The 24,047-nt window shown below is 34.7% G+C and overlaps 1 protein-coding gene across 1 annotated transcript in view; it reads left to right on the top strand.

Moving 5' to 3' along the window:
* LOC136808789 (uncharacterized) overlaps positions 1-24,047 on the top strand; it is a 54,899-nt gene that overhangs the window by 10,585 nt on the left and 20,267 nt on the right. The window contains exons 7-15 of the mRNA XM_067065328.1: positions 10,194-11,271; positions 13,512-13,566; positions 14,921-15,196; positions 16,006-16,064; positions 16,841-17,111; positions 18,658-18,870; positions 19,477-19,659; positions 22,103-22,300; positions 23,190-23,294. Of these exons, the coding sequence (XP_066921429.1) occupies positions 11,242-11,271; positions 13,512-13,566; positions 14,921-15,196; positions 16,006-16,064; positions 16,841-17,111; positions 18,658-18,870; positions 19,477-19,659; positions 22,103-22,300; positions 23,190-23,294 (1,390 nt within the window). The 5' untranslated portion in view covers positions 10,194-11,241. The remainder of the gene's footprint in view (positions 1-10,193; positions 11,272-13,511; positions 13,567-14,920; positions 15,197-16,005; positions 16,065-16,840; positions 17,112-18,657; positions 18,871-19,476; positions 19,660-22,102; positions 22,301-23,189; positions 23,295-24,047) is intronic.

Genomic DNA, 24,047 nt, shown 5'->3' with positions numbered 1-24,047 from the left:
ACTGGGGCTGTGAGAAAGGGGTGTATTACAAGCCTCGCTTGCAAATAAGTACTAGTAATAACATGGTTTGGAGGGTGATTTGGGAATAATAGTTCCGAGGTTCATTGAAATGTTTCGTTGTTCTTCAATGAAATTGTTGAAATAAAAGTGTATGCGAGAGACAGTCAAAAAAAGCCGAAAAAGTGTGAGGGTTGAAGGAAATTGATTTTAGTTTGATTCGAATTTGACGTGACGTTCGCTCTTTAAAGGACAAGGTTAAAATAGTAGAAGAAAGAAAAAAATTCTTGTTCTGTTCCGTTCTCGTTCTCACTTTTAGTTGGAATATTAATACATGAAAGAGAATTTTAGGAGTTGGGGCGAGGCTATAATTTGTACATTATTACAGATTATTATAGTATTTCTCTCTTTTCTTATCAGTAAATCTGTTTCAACCCTCTTTTCTCCATACTGGACTATTTTAGTTATGTATTAAAAATTTCGAAAAAAGCCTAATTTGACGTCCTAGAAAGAAAATCTTCGATAACTTTTCGACAGCTTTTGACTTGAAATTTTTACCATAGGTGATCTCTCGATGAAAGAAAAAATTAAAGCAATTTTTACACTATAATAGGCGAACTCATTTTTCTATTTAAATCTTCTGACAATAGAAATCTAAATGGGCTATTCCAGAAATAGTCTTTACCCCCTATATTGAAAAGGTTTAACGTTCAGGGTGGTATGGAAAGTAAAAAATTTAGAGGGGTCTAGTTTTTCAAGTGGAAAAAATCCAGGGTGGTCCAAAAATGAGAAAAAAATGTACATACTCCCTGGTGAAAATAGGGTTAAGGGCTATGACAAATAGAATTTTTCACATTTGCAATGTACAAAATGTCAATTTTTGCCTGAATTTTGTGTCATATTAGACATTTTCTGTTCTTCTCCTTTATCTAAAAATTTGAAAATCGTGATAAACAAAATTAATGTGGAAGAAAATTAACCGGAGAGAATAAATTCCATTTTTGACCTTAAATTCGGCGAAAAAAAGTCGTTATGGAAAGAACTTTGGTTCAGATGGAGTATCTGTATTTTTGTCTCGAAATATCTGAAAGGAGAAATAAATCAAAATTAAATGAAAAATATTATGCATCAAATTTTGAGTGACTTTTGAGTGAACAGCATATTTTCAAAGTTCATAACAACATTTTGATGAATAACCTTTTATTTTTATTGTCAGGATGAGACTTATTTCAGCTTAAAAAGACTTGATTTTTAAAACTAAGTCCATGTTTTATAAGAACCCTTAAATCTTTTGTTAGGCTCGGCTGTTCTTATTTTTTTGGCACTTTGAGCCTAAAAATTGTTCTTATCCTGTTGTCAATTCCAGGGCAAAACTGAGTTAATTAAGGTTTAAATGTCTTATTTTTACTAGTTTGAACTTAAATTTGTTGAAATTTCAGTCATACCCGACTAGCATTGTTCTTAAATTGTTCTTATTCTTTGACATTTTTGGACCTCATCGTTCTTATAAAATTGTACTTAAAAAAAGAAGAAAAAATAGAATTAAGTTACTTTTGGATTTAGTATCCTTGGATAAAGATCTTTTATTCATCACAAAGGTAAACTGCCAAATGCTGCACAATCTTCTTAGTATTTTCATTGCATAGGAAATGTCTAAATACCATCAAAGCTGTTTTCTTTTGTTCTAGTAACAAACAGAACAATAAGAATTTCTAAATAGCTTAATAATCATTATAATCCTTTCGGTGACATTGCATTGGAAATGTCTAAATACCATCAAAGCTGTTTTCTTTTGTTCTAGTAACAAACAGAACAATAAGAATCTCTAAATAGCTTAATAATGATTATTATCCTTTCGGTGAAAAACGAGGAAATCTTATCAATAAAGGAGAGGTTTAGTATCAAAAACATATGCTATGTATGCAGTCTAGCTTGAAGGGACTACAGAACAGAAGTGTTAAAAGAAAAGCTAACGTTAAGACTCTTTAACATAACCTGGCTGTGTAAAGAGTCAAGGGCGGAAGGAAATACGCCCCTCCAGTACTTCACGTTAAGCAGAAGTGTCATTGCTTACGCCTTCGATCAAGTTTTTGGCGGTTGAGTCAGGTGTCTATAAGCGAAAGTGTCGCTCCTTGAATGCAGGTTTCTGTACAAATGAAGGTCTCCTACTACAATAAATTGGCATAAAGAACACTTTCACGAGGCTTTGAAAAAAGTTGTTATTAGTTATAGCGTGATCTGAATTGAATAAACACCAATAGAGATAAATTAACAATGGCCACCAACTGTAATGTACAGTAATTCACATAATTAAACCCATTAAGCCATCAATCGGTAGCAAGAAATTGCCATATTTTAGTTTACAAAGTGTCAATCATTTTTATTGTAACAAACAGTTATTTCAAGAAAGCCTCAATCTGAATATTTATGTGGAACAAACAAATACCTACTTTATGAACAGGACGACCGATATCATTAATATCATCGTAACATTCTGTCTTTCGAAGGTTATTTTCATTTTTTAAACAATATTGAGACATTTGGAAAATGCATCAATCTAACAAGTCCACTCAAAATCATGATGGTCAATTTTGTCAAGATATTAAACAAGTAGTGCAAAACACATACATCGTATTATTCGCTTTCGTGGGAATCTTTGGGATTTTTGTGAATTTTACTGTCATTTATTTCATCAAAATCACCAAACAAATGCAGAATCAATCCATCAAACTGTTACTCTATTTATCGTGTATGGATGTTTTTATAAGCTTTGTGACTTTTTGTAATTTTATCCTTGACATACCTGGAATAGCTGAAGATTGCAGTTTACTGATTTTCTTATATTTCATCCAAGCTTTTTGTTTATACGCTTCTATGTATCTATATGCTCTCACTGGATTCGATCGTTTTCTGAGAATCAACTATTTGGAGGAATACCCTAATGTCTTCACCAAGAAACGATTTCGAGTTGTATTAACTTCTTATCTAGCCCTGGTGCTATTCCAGACTTTTTTGACTGTGTCCCTCAACTCTACAAACTACATTGGATATGCATTTTACTATACATTTCCAATCAACTGTTTTGTGCTGGTACTTATAACTTTGTTTTACACAATCTCGATATTAAAGCTTCGGAGGTATAAACAAAGCAATGAAAGTTTATCTGAAGCCAAACAGATGATTATGAATATAACTGGTGTTTATTTATACTTGTTTATCATTTACATTGGATTTTTCATCATTCTTCAAGTGTTGATCAAGAAAGTTGAACTGACTGAAAAACAAATCATAGCTTTCAGGAATGCTCAAGGTGTGAGTTCGTCAGTTGTTGGGATTATCAATGCATTGGCTTTTTTGAAGTTCAATCGACCGACAAGTACTATAATTTCTCAAATGAGATGTATCACGATGGTGAAAAGAAGCTCTGTGGGCGTGGACGGTGAAATGTAAAGTGTTATTGGAGGACGTTTATCTAAAGAATCCTACATTTACTAAAAATAGACAAAAAAAATGACAATTTTCATAAAAAACTACAAATCACGGGAATTAACTACATAATTATCCCAGCTTGCACACAACGTTGTTTCTACGTTCCCCTATGGAAGTTATAAACATTAGATAAACGTTGAAACAACGTCAGCTGGGATGGCTTAAAGAACGACAAATTACGCATGCGTGTTACAATGCAGAATTCTTTAGAGGGACAAACTGTTATTGAAATTCTAAAGAACCTTATTCTTATTGATGACCTTTAACACTGTCATATATATCAAGTAGCTTACTTTTCGTACAGGAGGGAGTTGAATCTAATCTAATCTAATCTTGTGTCTTATTTAAGGAGTCTGACCATAGTGAATTTTTGATATTTGCCACTTACAAAATAAAAATTTCTACTTGATGTAGCCCACAAAACTGTGGCATGTTATACATTTTCTGTTAGGCCAATTATCCTTGAGTCTGAAAATTTAAGAATTGCAATGAAAAAATTTGATGAAGAAGAAAATGAAGACTTTCGCAAAGAAGAGTATTTCAACTTTGAAAAGCTTAGTTTGGTCGAAGAAGAAATATTTTGAAATTCTTTTTGTGGTAGATGGTGTATCTTTTACCGAACTAAAATAATTTTTTCGGAAAATTTTTCTAAAAGCTTATTTGCTTTAAAATCTTGAAAATAGTGCTTATTGATCAATTTTCCATCCCAATTTTTCATAGAAAAACTTTTGCTGCATTAATTTAGAAAAATTTTCCGAAAAATTAAAACAGTTCAATACTTTGCGGACAGTTTGAAAAAAAAAATTGAAACAAAAAGGCTAATTACACATTAAAACTAAGCACTTTTTATAAAAGAAGGTGATGCAACATATTATTAACGTCTTTTTAAAGTTCATAACGTCATTTTTGCAATTAAACTCTTAATTACTCTTAAGGGGTTTGATTAAAAAGCAATTTATAAAGGCAATTCTTTGTTAAGTGTTGAAGAACCTATAGCATAACTTTTATGCTCAAATAATAAAATAAATTTTCCGACTCTGGTCAGAGCCCTTAATATCCTACTATTTCATTTACTCAACAACTATAGTTTTTCTTAGTTTTTCCTGTTTGCCGTCTTCGATTTATTACTGTTTATTAAAAAATTATAAAAAAATGAATACAGTATTACAATTAAATGACGTTGTTGCTGTGGTACATATGTACTGTGTATATGTTATTTATTCAAATTTTTCTCTAATTCGAAATACACGCTTTATCAAGCTTTATTGTAAGATCGTACTATATAAGAAAAGAATGGTAAATTTGACACAAGATTTTTGAACTTTTCTAAGAATATTGCCTAGATATTTTAGCCAGAATATTGCCTCTAGGCAATAAAATAGATAAAACTGGAAATAGATATTTTAGCCATCTGGAGACTCCCCCTACCTAAAACCTTTATTTTTAGCTTTCTCCAACAAAGGATTGAAAAAAAAGAGAAAAATACCACACGAAAGAGAGTGGTCTCAATGAAAGTTTATATTAAAAACCATTTTACCGTGAAATTCATCCTTTAAAGGTATTTTGACAAAAAATTTCCCAAGAAACAGAAAAGTTTTTTCATCGACACTTTCGAAAGGTATTAATCAGCACATAACCCCAGACCCAAACTTTTTAATAAAGAGCATCTGTAGTTGTTTTCAGCTGCTTGATTTTTACGTTTTTTTGAGAGAAGGGGGCTGTTGGAAAAGTATTCTCCTGAAAACATATTAGGTAGAACCTTTAGATAGAAGGCAGAAAATTATATGTCCAATACTATTGGCCGGGTCATACCAAGGATTTAATAAATAGAACTACTTGATGCATCTACACGCTTTTTTTATAAGAATGGTGTAAATCCATTTCATCATGGATATTCTTAACTTTTTCGGGAAAATCGTCCTAAAATATTCTTAGAGCATTCTTAGCTTAGGATCCTAATTCATACTAGATTTAACATTTAGTACATATGTCTCAAGCATAAAATGGGGGTAACTGACAATTTATGATTGAAAATGCTCTAAAAATGGCATTCTTAGCTCGAGTAGCAAAATTCCATGATGGTGATATTCTTAGCATTATTCTTAATTCTTTGGCCATTTTCATCATGTACATTCTTCATAAAGTGTATTCAGCATCCGAAGAGAAAAAGGGCAATTGTATTATTAAAGTCAATGCAATGGAATTGGGGGAATCTAGAGAAAGGAGTGGTTTTTATCTTACTTTTTGTAGACAGCTTTTAAGATAAGTAATTGGCTTAGTAAATGTTTCTCTTTCTTGAATTTCATTGTCGAACTGAAGAATTATAGTACTTTGATAGAATAAATTTTCGCAGGGATTAAATCTCGCGGATTTCTCGGTTTTGGGTGTCATCCGCGAAATTAGGTCCCAATGGAAATTTGGAAAGGCCTTATGCGCGAAATTTTACAAACAAAGCTAAAAAATATCAAGTAAATACTTTTTGAATGTTAACTGGCACCAAAAATGTGCTAATAATGCGTATTTCAACAACCAACATGCATGATTTGACAGTAAAAAGCACAAAATTGTAAAAATATTGTCACCCAATAGTGCCATCCGCAAAATTAAGTCGAAATTAAGTCCCTGCGAAATCTTAAAATTTCGCTGATGAACACAAACGCGAACTTTAATTCCATTAAGGCCGCTTCCAAATCAGCATTTTATGGTCGGTGAACAATGCGCACGGCTCGGGCGCTTTGACAGACTAGCGAAAAATGTTGAAAAGCTTGAACTCTTATCGCGCTCAAAGCAACAGCCTTTGAAGACTTGATTTAAGTAATTTATGGAATAATTAAGCCGCACGCTTTGTTCGCCCATCATAAAATGTTGAGTGTGTAGCAGCCTTTAAAGTAATAAATTTTTTTACGTTAAATTTTTTTTTGGAATAAAGAAAAATAAAAAAACGGAGTGTACCATCGTCTTATTGAAGCTCATTTTCAGCTGCCGCCCTTTCGGCTTCCACAGAATTATGTACACAGCTCATTTGAGAAATTATTGTCCTTGTCGGTCGATTGAACTTCAAAAAAGCCAATGCATTGATAATCCCAACAACTGACGAACTCACACCTTGAGCATTCCTGAAAGCTATGATTTGTTTTTCAGTCAGTTCAACTTTCTTGTTCAACACTTGAAGAGTGATGAAAAATCCAACGTAAATGATAAATAAGTATAAATAAATGCCAGTTATATTCATAATCATCTGTGTGGCTTCAGATAAACTTTCATTGCTTTGTTTATACCTCCGAAGCTTTAATATCGAGATTGTGTAAAACAAAGTTATAAGTACCAGCACGAAACAGTTGATTGGAAATGTATAGTAAAATGCATATCCAATGTAGTTTGTAGAGTTGAGGGACACAGTCAACAAAGTCTGGAATAGCACCAGGGCAAGATAAAAAGTTAATACAACTCGAAATCGTTTCTTGGTGAAGACATTAGGGTATTCCTCCAAATAGTTGATTCTCAGAAAACGATCGAATCCAGTGAGAGCATATAGATACATAGAAGCGTATAAACAAAAAGCTTGGATGAAATATAAGAAAATCAGTAAACGGCAATCTTCAGCTATTCCAGGTATGTCAAGGATAAAATTACAAAAAGTCACGAAGCTTATAAAAACATCCATACACGATAAATAGAGTAACAGTTTGATGGATTGATTCTGCATTTGTTTGGTGATTTTGATGAAATAAATGACAGTAAAATTCACAAAAATCCCAAAGATTCCCACGAAAGCGAATAATACGATGTATGTGTTTTGCACTACTTGTTTGATCTCTTTGCAAAATCGTGTGTTCGGTTCCATTTTCCAAATGCTGCTCCCTTTAGTCTTTTGATCTTTACCCTCTGTTCTCGATGAAGGGAAATGAAAGTTTCTGTCGTGCAGTTCACTTTATAGGACCTGGAAAATAAACAATTTTGAAATGCAATTCGTAATTCTTATCAAAAAAAATACCAAAAGGTGTTTTTCATCCTTCTTTTTGTATTGCTCAGAGAAACAGAGCTTTACTATACATTACCACATTTTTATAAGAACAATAATGAGACTTAAATGGCTGAAAATAGGTACAATAGAAATGCTGATCATGTAATTGCTGACTTTGAAGCAATTTAATTTTCAAAAGATTAAAAATTAGCCTAAAATATCTTAAATTGGTACCAAAAATAAGGACATAATAGGGAAAAAATGAGGCTTAAAGATCCGATATATAACTAGGACACCGAGCCTCGACAAAATTTTACTGGTTCCTTTTAAGAAAAAAAAAGTGTAGTTCGTTTTATACTTCTATATAATTTCGAAAGATGCTTTGATTTATAGGAACACGGAATTCAAACCTAGGTTTGAATTCCGTGACAGGAATTTCTTTCTCAAAATCTCCCACATTGACTGGTCATTTTGTAAAGCTTAAAAATAAAAGTCATTTCTTTTGATGTATTTTATTAGTGGTATAATCTTTGATTGATTTTCGTGACCAATTTTCTACTAGGATGTTGTTGATATGCCAATGATGGCAAACATAAATAAAACTTTTGATTTTATTTCTTATGTACTTGTCACGACAATTTTTGAATATGCATTATTAGAGAGTACTCGTCAATCAATTTTTTCTGTATAAAAATATTTTCGAAATTGCTGAACAACAGGAAGCTAAAAACGTCAAAACCTCTGCAGGGAGGGGAATCACGGGAGACTCCCGGGGGACTCCCGGGGGGGGGGAGTCAGGCAAATCGACCGACGGGTATGTGTGGCTGTTAAGGGTATGTTTTTCAAAATAGCAGAAATGCACTGTAAGGGTGGACTTTTGATAAATGCACTGTATGGGTGGAAATTTCAGCAAATCTAGGAAAAATTGGAAATTTTTACCCAAAAATCTTGATTTTTTTGCTCTAAAAAAGTTTAAAATTTGAAAACATGCACATTAAGGGTATGAATTTCACTGATTTTTTTCTGCACTGTAAGGGTGCGATTCTAAAAGCCAATTTTTTCGCCGCACATACCGTCAGTTGGCAAACCCATTCCCCCCCCCCGGAGGGAGGAAATACCTGAAGTGGATTAAATTTTGCGTGGATTAATTTTCGCGAATTTCGGACATTTTCGAGAAAATTAGTCCCCGCGCGATAAATTTGAAATTCGAATTTCGGTGAAAACCCATAGGAAAATGACTGAAAGTGAACGAAAAAGAGGCCGATTCGCGAAATTTTGTCCAAGCAAAAATTCAGGACTCTCAATTCGCGAATAAAGTCCACACGAAAATTACACGCTTTTGTTATAAAAATAACTTCTCTATAAGAATATCAAGATGAGATTTCGGAGTTTGGCCTAGAACAATAGCTTGGAACAATAGAAAATTACGAATAATGCTCACCCTCAGCCAAAGTACAATATTCTTATAAACAAGCGTGTAATCAACTTAATGATAAGGTAAAACAAAAGATTATTGTTAGGGTAATGGGGTTGACAGAACTTCAAAAAGCCTTACGTATGTATCAATCGATCTTACCGGAGTTTTTTAATTTTCTAAAAAAGCGATGTATTGTGGGATTGTTTCGAGTGTATTACAATAGAAATCTCTTAGGAATTCTTCGAGGGAATTCTATTGTAATACACTCGAAACAATCCCACAATGCATCACTTTTTTAGAAAATATCAAAAACTCCGATAAGGTATATTCCACAATACAGTGTGGATGAGGGAAAAAGTGTGCTGGCCTTGTTCCTCAGTAGATTTCATCGGATTAATGTGCTTGATTAAAAAAAACTGTGCGTCGATGTCTAAGAGCCTGAAGGCAGTATAAACAATACTGGGGCAGTTCCACTGGCGGATTTAAGACATTACCGAGTTTATGTATTTGCACTTTTGAGGACGGTAGAGTGACTGAAGCGATTTGGAATAACCCGCAATTCCGTCCCGCAAAATCGAGGACGGTAAAAGTGCTGATTTACCGTCGTCCTCAGCTGGTCAAGATCTACTCAAATTAGAACCTTACCGTCTCCGTCGCTGAAAAACACACATACATAAACTCGCTAATGGAGCAAGTACGTCGGAAATATGCAAAGGAGTGCAACGCTCGTTAAAAATCATTGAAATTACAATTACAAATTTCTTCATCCGATAAGTTTGACAGCACCTAAAACCGCCTATGAGTTCTATCCACTCAACACAGGGCACAACATCCCCTGTAAAAGAGAAGCTATTCATTTGCCTTACACGTTTTGTAATACTTAGACCCTTAAACATTAGCCAAAATGTTCGACATCATTATTAGATTTATACTAGTTCAAACCTGGTTTGCAGGGTGATTTTGGGTTGACAGGGTATTTCAAAATAGCCTAACTATTTTCTAAGTTTTGTTTTTTTCCGGCGTGATTACAGTGAGCAGGGCTATTACGGGTTCAGGCTAGGATCCTATTGTAATCAGCTATGAAAAATTTGATAACAAAAAGTGGAAACTGTAATATATTTTTTTTTCATCATTTGACGTTTCGGTGTCTTCTTTGCACCATGATCACAAGTTAGTAAAAAAAAAATTCAAATCGAATTTCAATTTACAACATTCAAAAAAAAAATCACAAAATCAAAAAATTACTACCAGGTAATTACAAGTTATTAAAATCAGCTATAGTAATAATTGAAGAAACTTTCAACTTGAGTTTTTCTCTGTTTTTAGGTCATCACTGTATCAGTCAACGAATTAATACAAAATCAAACCAACACAATAATCATCCCTCAATTAGCGGAAACCAATCCTACTAACGATACATTAAACCCGGACAAACAAAATGACGGAAATGTTCAAATCAAGGATGCGAACAATGCTTCCAGTACTACTTTACCGGCTACCGACATATCAACATTGAGCGCTATTCCATTATCTTTCGGGGAGCAACAATACACTCTAATCAACTTCGGTGGTCAAACTTTACAAATTCCTATAGTTAACTTAGGCAATACATCTTTGTCTCTTCAAACCATTACGACTGAAGAATCTTTAGGGCAGAATTCCACTGATTTAGAGTCTTCTGGTGTACAAAGGACGCTTCAACTTCACGACAGCACTACTCTTTCCCTCAGTGATAATACACTTAGTCTACCTCCTGACGAAAGTACACTCGGACTGCAAAACCAGGACCACAGTCATATCACCTTAAATGACGGTCCGCAAAATACACTTGTACTGGAAAATCAAGAGACAACTTCTCTGGGATTGGAAAATAATAGAACTCAATTAACGCTACAAAGTCAGGATCACAATTCTTTACGATTAGTTGAAAACGAAAATACTTTAAGACTCGACAATGAGGGTTCAGATACTCTAGGTTTAACCAACGATGGTAGTTCACTTGGGCTTGAATCAGAAGAACGTACTGATTTAGGTCTACTAGAAAGTGAAGGCTCATTAGGTCAAAATAATTTAGGCTTAAGAGAAGACAGCTCTGTAAACACGATGGGTATTGATGATTCGGGAAGTGAGTCATCACTCTCCTTGACTAACAATGCTTTAAATTTAAATTCGCAAACTGGAGAAGACGATAGTTTGAGTATATCTTCTCACTTGAAAATCCAGGTTATGAATACGGGACAGCAAACAGGTCAAGTTCAACAGGATGGTGTAGAGACTGGTGACGAGTCATGTTTATCTATTAAGGATGGAGAATTGACGTCACCTCGTTTCGCGATGACGTCATTAGAGCGGGAAATTGACGAAGCTGTTCAAAATGAAGAATCAAGCTACTAATTTAATGTTTGTACGTGAGAAATGTTATACACAGAATTGTTTCAATTTGAAACAGAAACCTCACTATTTGTGTATGATAATCACGAAATGAGAAAGTCTTTGATCTTTATTAGCGAGTCTATCTGCCTATCCTTTTGAGGGCGACGGAGTGACAGAAACGATTTTGAAAAACAGCACTCATACAATCGCGGACAGTAAAATGCTAATTTACCGTCGTTCTCAGTCAGTGAGAATTTTGACAAATGAAATTGATAATTTTGTTTTAATACCATTAAATAGCTTATCAAAGGAAAAATTTAAGTGGCAAAGTTCCTTAAAAAAGGGTTTTGCTAGGAAGATTCTTACTCTAAGGTCCCTAATAGTAGGGAGGGGGGGGGGGCGAATAAAAAGGGTCCGATTTTTTTTTCAAAATCTAATAAAAGAAATCCGTGTTTCCCCCGGTCCAAATAAAAGGGGGTACTTCAAAAACAGGCTATTTACAGCAATTTAGCTGATACCTGAAGATATTTTTAAAATAAGATAAACAGGTTGGGGGTCCGGCTGGGGACGTTTAATGGGGACTTCTATTTAGAGTAGACCTTAAGCGTGATCCTTCATGGATGAGGTGCTTTATTCTACCTTTTTGAAGAATTCGTACTTCATATTCTTCTTTGGTAAAAAAAGTGCCGAGGATAGTTTGAATGCCATTATGAAGCTGAATCAATGAAAGTCAAAATGGTATGTATTTCTTCCCAGGTAGGTACCCTATACTCTTTCGATCTCGAACTACAGAAAATTTGAACTAAAGGATGAACAAAATGTTCTAGATGCTGAAGTTTTGTTCGATTTAGAGACGTATAATGAGGTATGAATTTATTAATCCTATGACGAGCGAAAAGCTAAACAAAAGGGGATTGGGTTCTAGTTTGCTAGCTTAGATTACTTTAGGCGTACAAACTTTCGCGAGCACAAACGTGTTCCTGCCTTTCGTTATTTAAAGCGAACTTAAACTGAAGTTGTCACCAGAGTTCTAAAAAATCACCTAAGTGATCAGACCGTAAAAGAAAAGCTTGCTCCTCAATAGAGTCTATGAGTGCTCAAATAACCTAAGTTCAGAGCTCACAGATAAATATTTTACGTTATTCGAACCGGTTTAACTTGAACCCAGTTCCCTTTTGACTTTAGGATTGCGATAGGTGTATTGAAGGAGACAACTAAAATGAATACAGTCCAATAATTTATGAATATTTAATTTTTGATACCTACCTCCAGCTAAGATCTTCCATACTTAGCATATCAATCATTCCTTTGAAAATATCGTTCAAAATTTCAAACTTGTTTGACAAATACTGTCATCAAAAGACATTTCCTTATCTAACTATATCCAAAATGGTACCAAAAGTATGTTTAAGTTACCATAGTAATTATTTTACAAAAACAAGACTAAAAATTTTTTTTATTTTTACTCAACTTTTATTTTAGTAGAACGAAATTTTTTATCATGTGGTTTTGAAATGAAGGTAAGGTTCTTTACGCTTACACTCAATCGGCCAGATACTACCTTATTGGCCAAAACTTATAGTCGGCCTTAATTTTAGTCACCTCGTCGAAATTTAGTCACTGAGGGCTGACTAATAATTAAGACCGACTAAAAATTTGGGTTATTTCTAAATTCACAAGCAGATGGAAAATAGGAGAAAGCTTAAAATTCTAGAAAATAAGGAAAGCTTAATTATAAACTTTTAATTTGGCCCAAATTTTTAGTTGGCCCAAATTTTAGTCGGCCCTAGTTTTTAGTCGGCCCTAATTTTAGTCACTTAGGGCCGACTAAGTTTTAGCCGATAAGGTACCTTATCGGGGAAAAACGTTGCGGTTTTAATTAGTCAGGGTTTAACTTTCGAGGGTGGATTTCATCGCCTGTAGACAATTTCGTCACTTTTCTAAAAGACCAAAATCTCAAATTCGTCACTTTCCAGATCGAATTTAAATTTAGTCACATTTTGTCGACTCATTTTAAAAACTTATTTTTTCCCAGAAGGCAGCATAATCCTCCCAGCTTGCACACGACGTTGTTTCAACGTTTATCTAACGTTCACAACGTCCATATAACGTTAAATGAACGTTGAAACAACGTTACGTTGTGTGCCAGCTGGCTGTATCTTCATAAGGAGGAATGAAAAAATGGAGAAAAAACTGTAAAGGTTAAAATATCGGGTGATCAAATGTCGAGGAATTTTTTAATACATATATCCACATTCTATTTTGCCATAGAATTACATTTTCTTCGTTGTGCTTGGGTTGGCGTCGATTGTAACGTTTCCCCAAGGTAATGGAAATAATATGTCTTACTTTACCCAGAACTCACTTGCCTGCTCTTGAAGATAAGATGACCTTTCCTTTCCATTTTTAATAATCATGTTGCAATCTTTTAATACGCATTTAACGACAAAACGTATTTTCCAGCTGGTGTATTGTATTAAAGTCTGTCCAGATATAATTGGCAGTGGAAACAAGAATGCCTGTAACTTTTGATAGTCAAATATAATTATGAAATTTTTTTTTGCTTGTTTTAGAGAATCAAAAGCGCTATATTTGAATGTATTTTTGTTTGAAAAATTCGCGATTTTTAGCGGTTTAATTTGCGATTGTAAAAATTGAGCATTTTTTCTACTTATGCTATAACGTTCATTTTTACACCAGTGGTAGTTCAACCTTAGGTTGAGAAGTTTGTTAAATTTCAAGGCAAACAAAAGAGTCCTTCGGAAGATATAGGACCCGAAATACCCCTTGGTAGCACTTTCTGTGAAATATCAAATCTCCAACTTATTACTAAAAACGGGGGTAGTGATATGATTGATGAAACAGTTTTTCGATCATAACACATTTTACAATCTCTTTAATGACCTCATAGCCAAACTGTGTTTAGTGTTTTGGGAATTAGCAAAGTTCTTTAATGACTTAGAAATAACAAAGGCAATATAAGTTCATGCTTATCCTTTCAATAAAAACAATTATATTGCATATGATTTCACTTCGTTTCGAAATAATCAATGATACCAATAATACCAATGCACCAACACTTAACATTTTCCAACTTTTAATTGCACTGTTCAAAAAAGATAACATAACCCCCGTTTTTAGTAATATGTTGGAGATTTGATATTTCACAGAAAAGTGCTACCAAGGGGTATTTCGGGTCCCATATCTTCCGAAGGACTCTTTTGTTTGCCTTGAAATTTAACAAACTTCTTAACCTAAGGTTGAACTACCACTGGTGTAAAAATGAACGTTATAGCATAAGTAGGAAAAAAGCTCAATTTTTACAATCACAAATTAAACCGCTAAAAATCGCGAATTTTTCAAACAAAAATACATTTAAATATAGCGCTTTTGATTCTCTAAAACAAGCAAAAAAAATTTTCATAATTATATTTGACTATCAAAAGTTACAGGCATTCTTGTTTCCACTGCCAATTATATCTGGACAGACTTTAGTTCGAAATTAGTGGCAAAAATCACCTTTGTCAATAAGGAACCGAATCAATTTTAAATGTTAACTTTAGCCAAATTTTATTCAACACATTCATAGTGTACCTTTGAAATGTTGCTTTTTAAACAAGACGCCCTGATGAAATAGCTCATTATATACCAAATAATATTTCCCAACGCTTTTTATTTAGCCCTGGCTTGTAAATACACGCGGATCCATATTGCTACATATGAAAATGACGTCAACCTAATGACTGTCTACATTTTATGGGACGAATCGCAATGCCCTGGTACCAACAAATTCATTATATTCTTTCAAAAACAACTCTTTGGAGGAGCTCATCAGGCAAATATCGAAACACCAATCAGAGAAAATGGAAAGAAATTGTTACTCCACGCTGACAGTGTTTATTTTGTACGTATGAACGCACTATACAACAGGATTATTTTCACCGGAAAAAATGGAGGTAATTATATATTAATTCTCTTGGAATCTTGTGATATAAGCATCCTTGTAAGCATTTTTGAGCCTTGTCAAGCTCTCGAGCTAAGCATCTTCGAGTAGCTTGTTTTCAAATTTTTGTATGCTTATAAAAAAATGTAAAAGAAAAAGCGTGTAACAAGAACAAGTTAAAAACATTTCAAGGCTCTGCAGACTCTATAACGCCTCATTTTCTTTAGAATTTACACAAAATGGTGAAAATAAGAACAAGCTAAGAACAATTTTAGGCTTAAAACTCAGAAAGTTAAAAACACCTGAAGGCTTTGAAAATGAATGTTCTTATAAGAAAAACGTGTATATGCTGATATAGTTTTCGATGGGCTTTCTATTTCAAAAACATTTTAAGTCCTTTGAAAGTTTTTCCCTCTCTGATTTTAGTCCTATCATATGAAAATTTATGATACCACACTTATGAATATCTTCTCAACGAGAAGAAAGGGAGATCCATTTGAAGTAAAAAGCTTAAAAATTAATTCTTTTTTGGATAAAATTTAAAACATATATTTTAGTCGTTTCGGTGTCATCTGATCACCATTCAATTTTTTTTTTCAATTTTTACTGATGATGGTGATCGGATGACACCGAAACGTCTAAATATATTTTATTCAAATAAAATGAAAACGCTTCTGTGTCTGAACTTTACGTTGAAAAAAAATATTCAGGAGGATCAATTAAATTTTGTTTTGTTACTGCTGAATATTATATTAGGAAAGATTTCATCTTAAGTTCTATGTCATGATATTTTGATCACACGAATTGATTGATTTATTACAGATTGTGAGCGTAAGCCATACTACCAACTTCTGACAGCCAATGGCAATAACCAACCAGAGGTAATTAATGTAATCAGACTGGTATAATAAGAAACTAAGTCCGAATATGAGCATCTGACAGGGCTGCAAATAAGCCTCGGTCATCGGGTGCTTGACTGACTAAAAAAAGGTGCTTGACTGACTGAAAACCATTTGTGTCGGTCACAGTCTGTAATTCTATTCATATTAGGGAACGTCTTTAATTGCATTTAAAGTTTCATGATCGACACACTTGAAATTCTTGTCTTTCTGAAAATCATCCTTAAATATTCTTAATGTATTCTCAGGTTAGGAACCTAAATTTTACATGTACCTAAAGCAATAATTACGTTTTGTGAAAGCTTTGAAATCCTTTGAAACTTTACTGGAGGATAATTTTGCCAATTTCGTAGGTCACTCGTCAAGTTCCATGCTGGTGAAAGATATTTTTAAAATTTAGGCTAATTCAATTATACGAATGATTTTTTAGATACATTCTTGTAGCTCCTTTACTAACAATAAAACGCTACGCATTTTTGCTAGCACAATCCAATTACATTTCCATACAGGGGGGAGGGGTGGACAAACCTTTTTAAGACAAATATAAATTCTTAGAAATATATGTGGATACTCCCTGGAGAATGGCAAAATGTGGAAATGGAAATGTTCTTCCGCCACCTGTATGGATATAAAATGGAATGGCCCATTTAACTAACTGACTGACCAGGATTTCATAACACTTTTTGCCAAAACATAATGGGCATAATTTGTCGTTTAGTAAATAACTCCATATAATATCAATTCATTATTATCCATAGGATTGGAGCTACAACTCTTCGATGTGGCAATTAGAAGAATACAGAGAAGCACGCATTAGTTCTGGTTTAACCGGCTTAACCAAGGTCAGTGAAAAAGCTAAGAATCGAAAATTCAATCAATTTTGTATTGGTACAAAGCGTGGCAATTATTTCCATTGGGTTAAAACTGGTTGTAACCAGAGTGTATCTTTGAAGAGTGCTGTCCATGGTGGATGTACGTTCGACCAAGAAACAAGTTCCAACAATGCTAGTTTTGGACGAATGGTTAATCGTATGTATCAAATCTCTACCCAGCTGGCACAACGTTGTTTCAACGTTCATCTAAAGTTCACATCCAAATAACGTTGTATGAACGTTAAAATAACGTCGTGTGCCAGCTGGCAGTCTGTGCCACTAACTCGATCGGGAAGATTCTTCCGAAATTGGAAGATTCTTCCGAAATGGGAAGAATCCTCCCGAACGGGAAATTAACTTAACACCCAAACGGGTTAACGGACTTCCAGATCGGGAAGAAGCGAGAAACTAAGGAAAACTCGATCGGGTTGGAACTTCCCGTTTGGGAAGTTTACGCAGTTTTTTCACAATTTAACAAGATTTCTACGGTAAAGTCTACTTTTCTTTCGGTGAAAAACCTTAAAATTTGATGCTTTTTCACCTCCAAAAAGTTTCAACTTTCGCCGGTCATCGTACAGCTTCGCCGAAGATTCAGTCAATTTTCAACTTCCCAAAGAGGAAGAATCTTCCAAAACGGGCAGAAAAAAATAGAGTAAGTTCTTCCCGTTCGGGAAGGTTCTTCCCATTTCGGAAGAATCTTCCCGATCGAGTTAGTGGCACAGACTGGCTGGGTATAGGCTATCAAGAAAATAATGTGTGCATCAGTCTTGATGAGATCTAAGCTCTAGGATCTTTAGTCGAAGCAAAATAGGACCCGTACTATGCAGAGAGAATATAGCCAAATCTGAGCAACTTTTAGCAAAGAATCTTTATGGTGTATTTACATTGCACCGTCTCTTACCGACCCTTCCCAGCTGGCACAAAACGTTGCTTCAACGGTTATTTAACGATCACAACTTCCATATAACGTTAGATGAACGTTGAAACAACGTTATGTGCCAGCTGGGTTACGGTGCACTTTGGGAAGCCTGAAAAAAAAACATAAAGGCTGGGGGGGGGCAGCTGGGCAAAAGGACCGACGGGTATGTGCGGGCACTAAGGGTGTCTTTTTCAAGGCACCTCAAATGCACTGTAAGGGTCGGAAAAACTAGAGATGCACTGTAAGGGTAGAAATTTCAGAAAATTCTTGAAAAATCTAGATATTTTGACCAAAAATGCTAGAATTTTGACCATTTTTTGCACGAAAGGGATCGAAAATTTGGGGGAAAATGCACTCTAAGGGTATGATTTTCACTGATTTTTGCTGCACTGTAAGGGTGCAATTTTAAAAGCCAATTTTTGGCCCGCACATACCGTCAGTCCGCAAACCCAGTGCCCCCCCCCCGGGCATAAAGGGCTCACCTACAGTTATTAGGTAAACTCTTTATTATCCATCTTGTTATAATTCTGCTTTCTATCAGTTTGGGTCAAAACCTAAAAAAGTTGAAAAACAATTCCTATGACCATAGCATTATAACCAACTTCCAACATGGAAATCACGAAAAATGTCGAGTCTCCTGATCAGAGAAAATTTTTTTTTGCTTATATCAGCATGATATAACAATAGGCAGACACTGTCCTGATATGAAATATGTGTCTGTTATGAAACGGTAACACTTATGTAAAAATAAAACCTTTAACATGATAAAAAAAATCGTTTTTAGAGCAAACTCGGTTACCACCTGATTACAAAGAAAATGTTGAATACGGTTTTAACATTGAGAACAGAATCCGTTTCGGGTTTGTTTCGGGGAAACGAGATGGTGGAGAGTATCAAGTCGGAATGGGACTTGGTGACAATAGTAAAACTGGGTATGTAACAAGAAACGCTGCAGGAGCTGCCACGAATCATGACTCGACTGTTCACTGGGTTCTCGGTATGTATTTTTTGTAATGTTCTTTATTCGTGATATTCATGACGTAATGTTTTCTACGGAAAGACCCCGATTTTTGCCAGTAGTGGCAAATTTTATACAACTTTTGTCCAGTATAAATTTGCCACTACTGGCTTAAACCGGGGTATTTCCGTAGAAAACATTACGTCATGAATATCATGAATTTATAGGATATAAAGGTTTTTCGTCTTTTGTTAGGTTACGTAATTTTAGCCATCATGAAAGCCAACGTTCGATTCGCATCAGGGATCACCTTTACAGATTCGAACGTTTACTTCCAAAATGGCGGAAATTACGTACCTCAACAAAACACGAAAAACCTTTGTACCATATAATATTTTCCAAATTCTGCATAAAATGAAAAAAAAAATTATGTCAAAAAATGTCGCTCACTACGATCGCTTAGCATCGCGATTTGTGTTCAATTCTTAATCTTGTGAGCACAATAACACAACTGTCATACAGTCTACATTACTTTCTGGTCACCAGCTTTATTTTTCAGACTTTATTTCTTCAGAATCTGTATGGTTAAAGTTGAAAAAAGACCTCTTAGTGAAAATTTTGATATTTTACTCTTCAATTTTCCAGGTCCAATTGAGCAGCCAGTAATAAACCCGTTAAAAATCACCGAAACATGGCAAGATTCGCGCAAATGCAGCTTTGGACAAAAATATTTCACATATTCATGTCTCATCCCGAATAATAATAAATTTTATGCCGAATTGTGTCCCGGACAGAGCTACCAAGAACAAATTTACAAAGAATGTCCTTGTATGTGAAACAACTTATCATTGCCTTTATATTTTTTCATTTCTTTGTTTTTGAACTACTATTTTGAGCTTAATTGTAGTCAGTTTGTATATGTAATCACATGATAACTAGTGCAATTTGAGAATAGTTGCACGAGTGATTTTTTTGGTCGTGTTCAGACCTGAAAGTTTAAGTTTAAGGTTCAAGTAGTACTTTGTTGATATGGGAATTTAATTATAATCACTTTTCTTTTGTCATCATCGATTGGCGATCTCGAGGAATCTCCTTTCCTAACTTGAAATCATGTCATCTTCTCTCTTGAGATACTTTGAAACAAAAAAGATTTCAGGGAATCCCTCTGCAAAACACTAATTCGTGGTCGTTCAAGCCATTACTGCTATAGATGCTCCGAGCGTCTCTAAGTCATAAATTTCACGTTCTTTTTTCTTCATTTACAAAAGGAGCATGCTTTTCACTTGCGAATTCTGATTTCGTCTATTCAGAAAACTGTAGCGAAATCGTAAAAACTTTTTTTTTAAACTAGAGGGTGATTCCTTTTTGGACCTACCACCGGGTACCCCGGTGGAGGTCCTTTAAATTAACCCATGTCCGTTCGTTCGTTCGTTCGTTCGTCCGTTCGTTCGTCTGTTGCCAGCTTTTCTCGGGATTGGCTCATTAGTTTTTTCTGATTTTTTGCACAATGATGCAAAATGGCGATGCCCAAAATGTGACGGAGCCCGATTTCCGGAAAAAAAATTTTTCCGGCCGAAAATGCCGGAAATATCCCGGAAAAACTGGTTTTTTGGCACTTTCTCGAGATTTTATCATTAGTTTTTTCTGATTTTTTGCTCAAAGATGCGTATTAACAATGCCCAAAACATGGCTGAGTCCGATTTTTGAGAAAAAATTTTTTCCGGCCGAAAATGCCGGAAATATGCCGGAAATCGTCGTTTTTCTGGGTTTTCATTGGACTTTTTCCTTATAACTGGTTGTTTTTTCATTCAAAAACATTATTAATAGCAATGCCCACCATCAAGCATGTTTCAATTTTCAATAAAATTGATTTTTGAAGCCGGAACTATTTAAAAATCGCCGGAACAACCTATTTTCGCCGGAAAGACAGTATTTCTTGAATTTCTCGAGCTGTACTTTATATTTTTTTATGAAAATTTGCACACTGATGCAAAATGACAATACCTAAAATGTGACGGGGCCCGATTTTCGAAAAACATTTTTTTCCGGCCGAAAATGCCGGAAATATGCCGGAAAAACCGGTTTTTTTTGACATTTTCTCGAATTTTCATCCTTATTTTTCTCTGATTTTTTGCAGAATGATGTGTATTCGCAATGCTCAAAACATGACCGAGTTCGATTTTTGAGAAAATGTTTTTTCCGGCCAAAAAAGCCGGAAATTTTCGTTTTTGCAGATTTTCATTGGATTTTTTCGTTTCATGTCTTTGTTTTTTTCAAACAAAAACATCATTTATAAGAATGTCCACGATTAAGCATGGTTCAATTTTCAATGAAACTGATTTTGGTACAGGAACTTTCTAAAAATCGCTAGAACAGCCGAGGATCGCCGGATTCCATGAATTTCTCGAGTTGTTCTCGTACATGTTTTTTTTTTATAAGCAAGTGTATGCCCCTTGGTCAGGCTCGTGTATGCTTAAGTTCTCAAAGCATCCGGGCATAGTTTATGCTTATTATATGCTTAAGAATCATGCTTATGATTCACCCCGAGCCAATTTTTTAATGAAATTTTGTAAAAGATTTGTTCAGATTTTGGGAGCAGTGGAATGTTAGCTAGCCGTGGAATGTCTTATTTTTTATATGACCTCTACCAAACCTTTTTAAACAGATAAAAATGACCACTTGAAAAATATTTTAGGCTGACATATATGCTCATGTTATGCTTAGGAATTCTGCAAATCTGAGCCTTCATATGCTTATAAGCGTTATGCTTATAAAAAAAAAAACATGTATTATTCTGCATTTTCATACTATTGTTCTCATTTTTCAATTGTCTTATTACATCATTCTTCAGGTAGGTCCATTCAGCATGTAGCTTGTTAAACTTTGGTTTAACTAATGAGGAGCGTGCCGTTAGATACAAAAGGAATATAAAAGAAACATGTAGACCTAATTGCTTTAAACCTTGGTCTGAACACGACCTTTATGTTCAAACATTATAAAACAAAAGACTGGACATAGCTGCTCACATGGGAATTATAATTTTATTTTTTCTAATTACTCATTAATTTTTACGACTTGTCGATTCTAGCAGTGTTTGAATTTTGAATTTTTTCAATTAGATTGTATCATATGTAGCTGATGATTGTAAGCATGAAACTTTAAGTTCTACATTTTAAAAAAAGTTTTGACTCATCATTATTATGTTTTAGCCCCTCTCAATTGGTCAAATCCAGAGATCCAGATTTTTTTCATCTTAATATTCTAATTTTAGTTGTTGGGCCAGTGAACCTGAAAACCATTGACCGCGGTGAAAACGAAGTCACTTTATCGTGGGACGTATTTGATAAATCTCGTTTGTTGAGACGTCCGGACAAGTTTTGGGGATATCGAGTCATTGTGTATACCAACCAATCAGCGTGGACAGAAATTCAACGTCATGAATTACAAGATACTTTTATCAAGATCACTGGTAAGTGAAGGGATTGGGGAGAGTAAAATATGACTCAACTGATTGGTCGACAATAACTCTAAAGTTTAGTATTGACTTACTTTCACGATGATATAACAAACTTAGTCGGCTTCGTAATGTTAATTACCTTCTGAAGTTTTTTATTGCTAAAAATAGAAGTTTCTAACTTTAGTAAAAAGAGGCCGCACCCCAGCGGTTTTTCGTGATGGCGTGATTGGCGTTTTTTAAAGTTTGTGATTTCGTGATTTAAGATTTTAAGGTGCGTGATTGCGTGATCGGAGGAGTCAGCGTGATCAACGTGATCGTGATAGAAATGAAATTTAACTTGTGATAGCGTTTATCTGTCAAACACCTTAATTTTCAGGCTAAGTAGAAAGCAAGGACAACTAACCGAAGCTGCATATATATCTGCTTTGCTTCTAGAACAGAAAATCAAGCGGATATTGATTTTAGAAAGAAGCAAAGTTGATTTCTTTGCGTCGTAAGTCGGACTAGCACCTGACTTGTCTGTAGAAAAAATGTTCATTGTGTGTACAAAGGATAGAGAAGATTCATTTATTTCTATTTGGTTAAGTTGCAGAAGGCTCTGACGCCTACTTTCACACTACTACAGACGCTTTCAATTAGCACCCCGTCAGCACCTTGGACTGACCACCCCATTCCCATCACGTGACATGGGTTGACCCAAGCAAAGGTTCGTTTATTTGTCAGGTGATCCGTTGTGAGTAGGAATCTAACCTCAGTCGCCTGTGCAGCAACTAAGGTTAACGCCGACTATTCTACAGGGCCTCGTCGTCTGTCGTCCGTCGGCGTGATTTATCTATCGGATACTTAACTTTGTTAATGTCTGCTTTTGTTGTACTAACTGTCGTTTCTTTTCTCTTTCAAGGATTGAGCATTTTCACTCATTACAAGGTTGAGCTGCAAGCGAAAGTTCTTGAACGAACAGTTTATGGCGATTCTACCGAACTCATATTTCACACCAGAAATGACGGTAAGAAAATGTTCCTATGAACTTGATGTGATGATGTCTTCCGACATGACATCAATTGTAAAAGGGGTTACGCACGATACGAAAATCTCGTGTTCGCAAGCGAAAGGTTTTTTACACTACATACCGTAGAACTTCCTTATTCCCAGCGAAACTTTCCGATTGCTAGTGTAAAAGAAAAGGACCAAAACGCCACAAAAGTAGATTTAACACCGATTTTAGCCGGAGACGCCTAGAAGAAAAAAGATCCCGGAGACGGGGCAGGTATGTTTTCCCGGGAATGAGAAAGTTAGCCATTTTATGATAAAATTTTAAAAAGTTGTACCCAGCCGATTGCGTGATGCGTGATCGGGAAATAATTCGAGGCATGATTTGGGCTATTTTCGCGATATTTGCATGGTGAACAAACCTTTTTTGGTAATTTTCATGATCGTCACGGGAGCAAGGAAAATTTCTATTAATGCATTTTAAACATGTACAAACTCTGGTGAACCAAAAGAAAGTTTATATTTTATTTTCAAAACAAACTGCTTTTTTGAAGTTTTTTTAACTCAAATATCTTAAAATTTCAAACTAAAATACTTTTTCTCTTTTCTCGTTTTCTTAAATCAGGGGCTAATGTATATCTACAAAAATTGATCTTGTTCATCAAAAATTGAGAATATTTTACAATAAGAAAACCAAAGGAAAATTTATATTTTCAAAATAGATGAAATATTTTGCATATACTTTCATATATAAAATATTGGAAAAAAG

The sequence above is a fragment of the Clytia hemisphaerica genome, unplaced genomic scaffold, assembly GCF_902728285.1.
Source record: "Clytia hemisphaerica strain Z4C2 unplaced genomic scaffold, Clytia hemisphaerica genome assembly, whole genome shotgun sequence".
In the NCBI taxonomy this organism is placed as follows: Eukaryota; Metazoa; Cnidaria; class Hydrozoa; order Leptothecata; family Clytiidae; genus Clytia; species Clytia hemisphaerica.
This window is presented reverse-complemented; position numbering and strand designations above follow the sequence as displayed.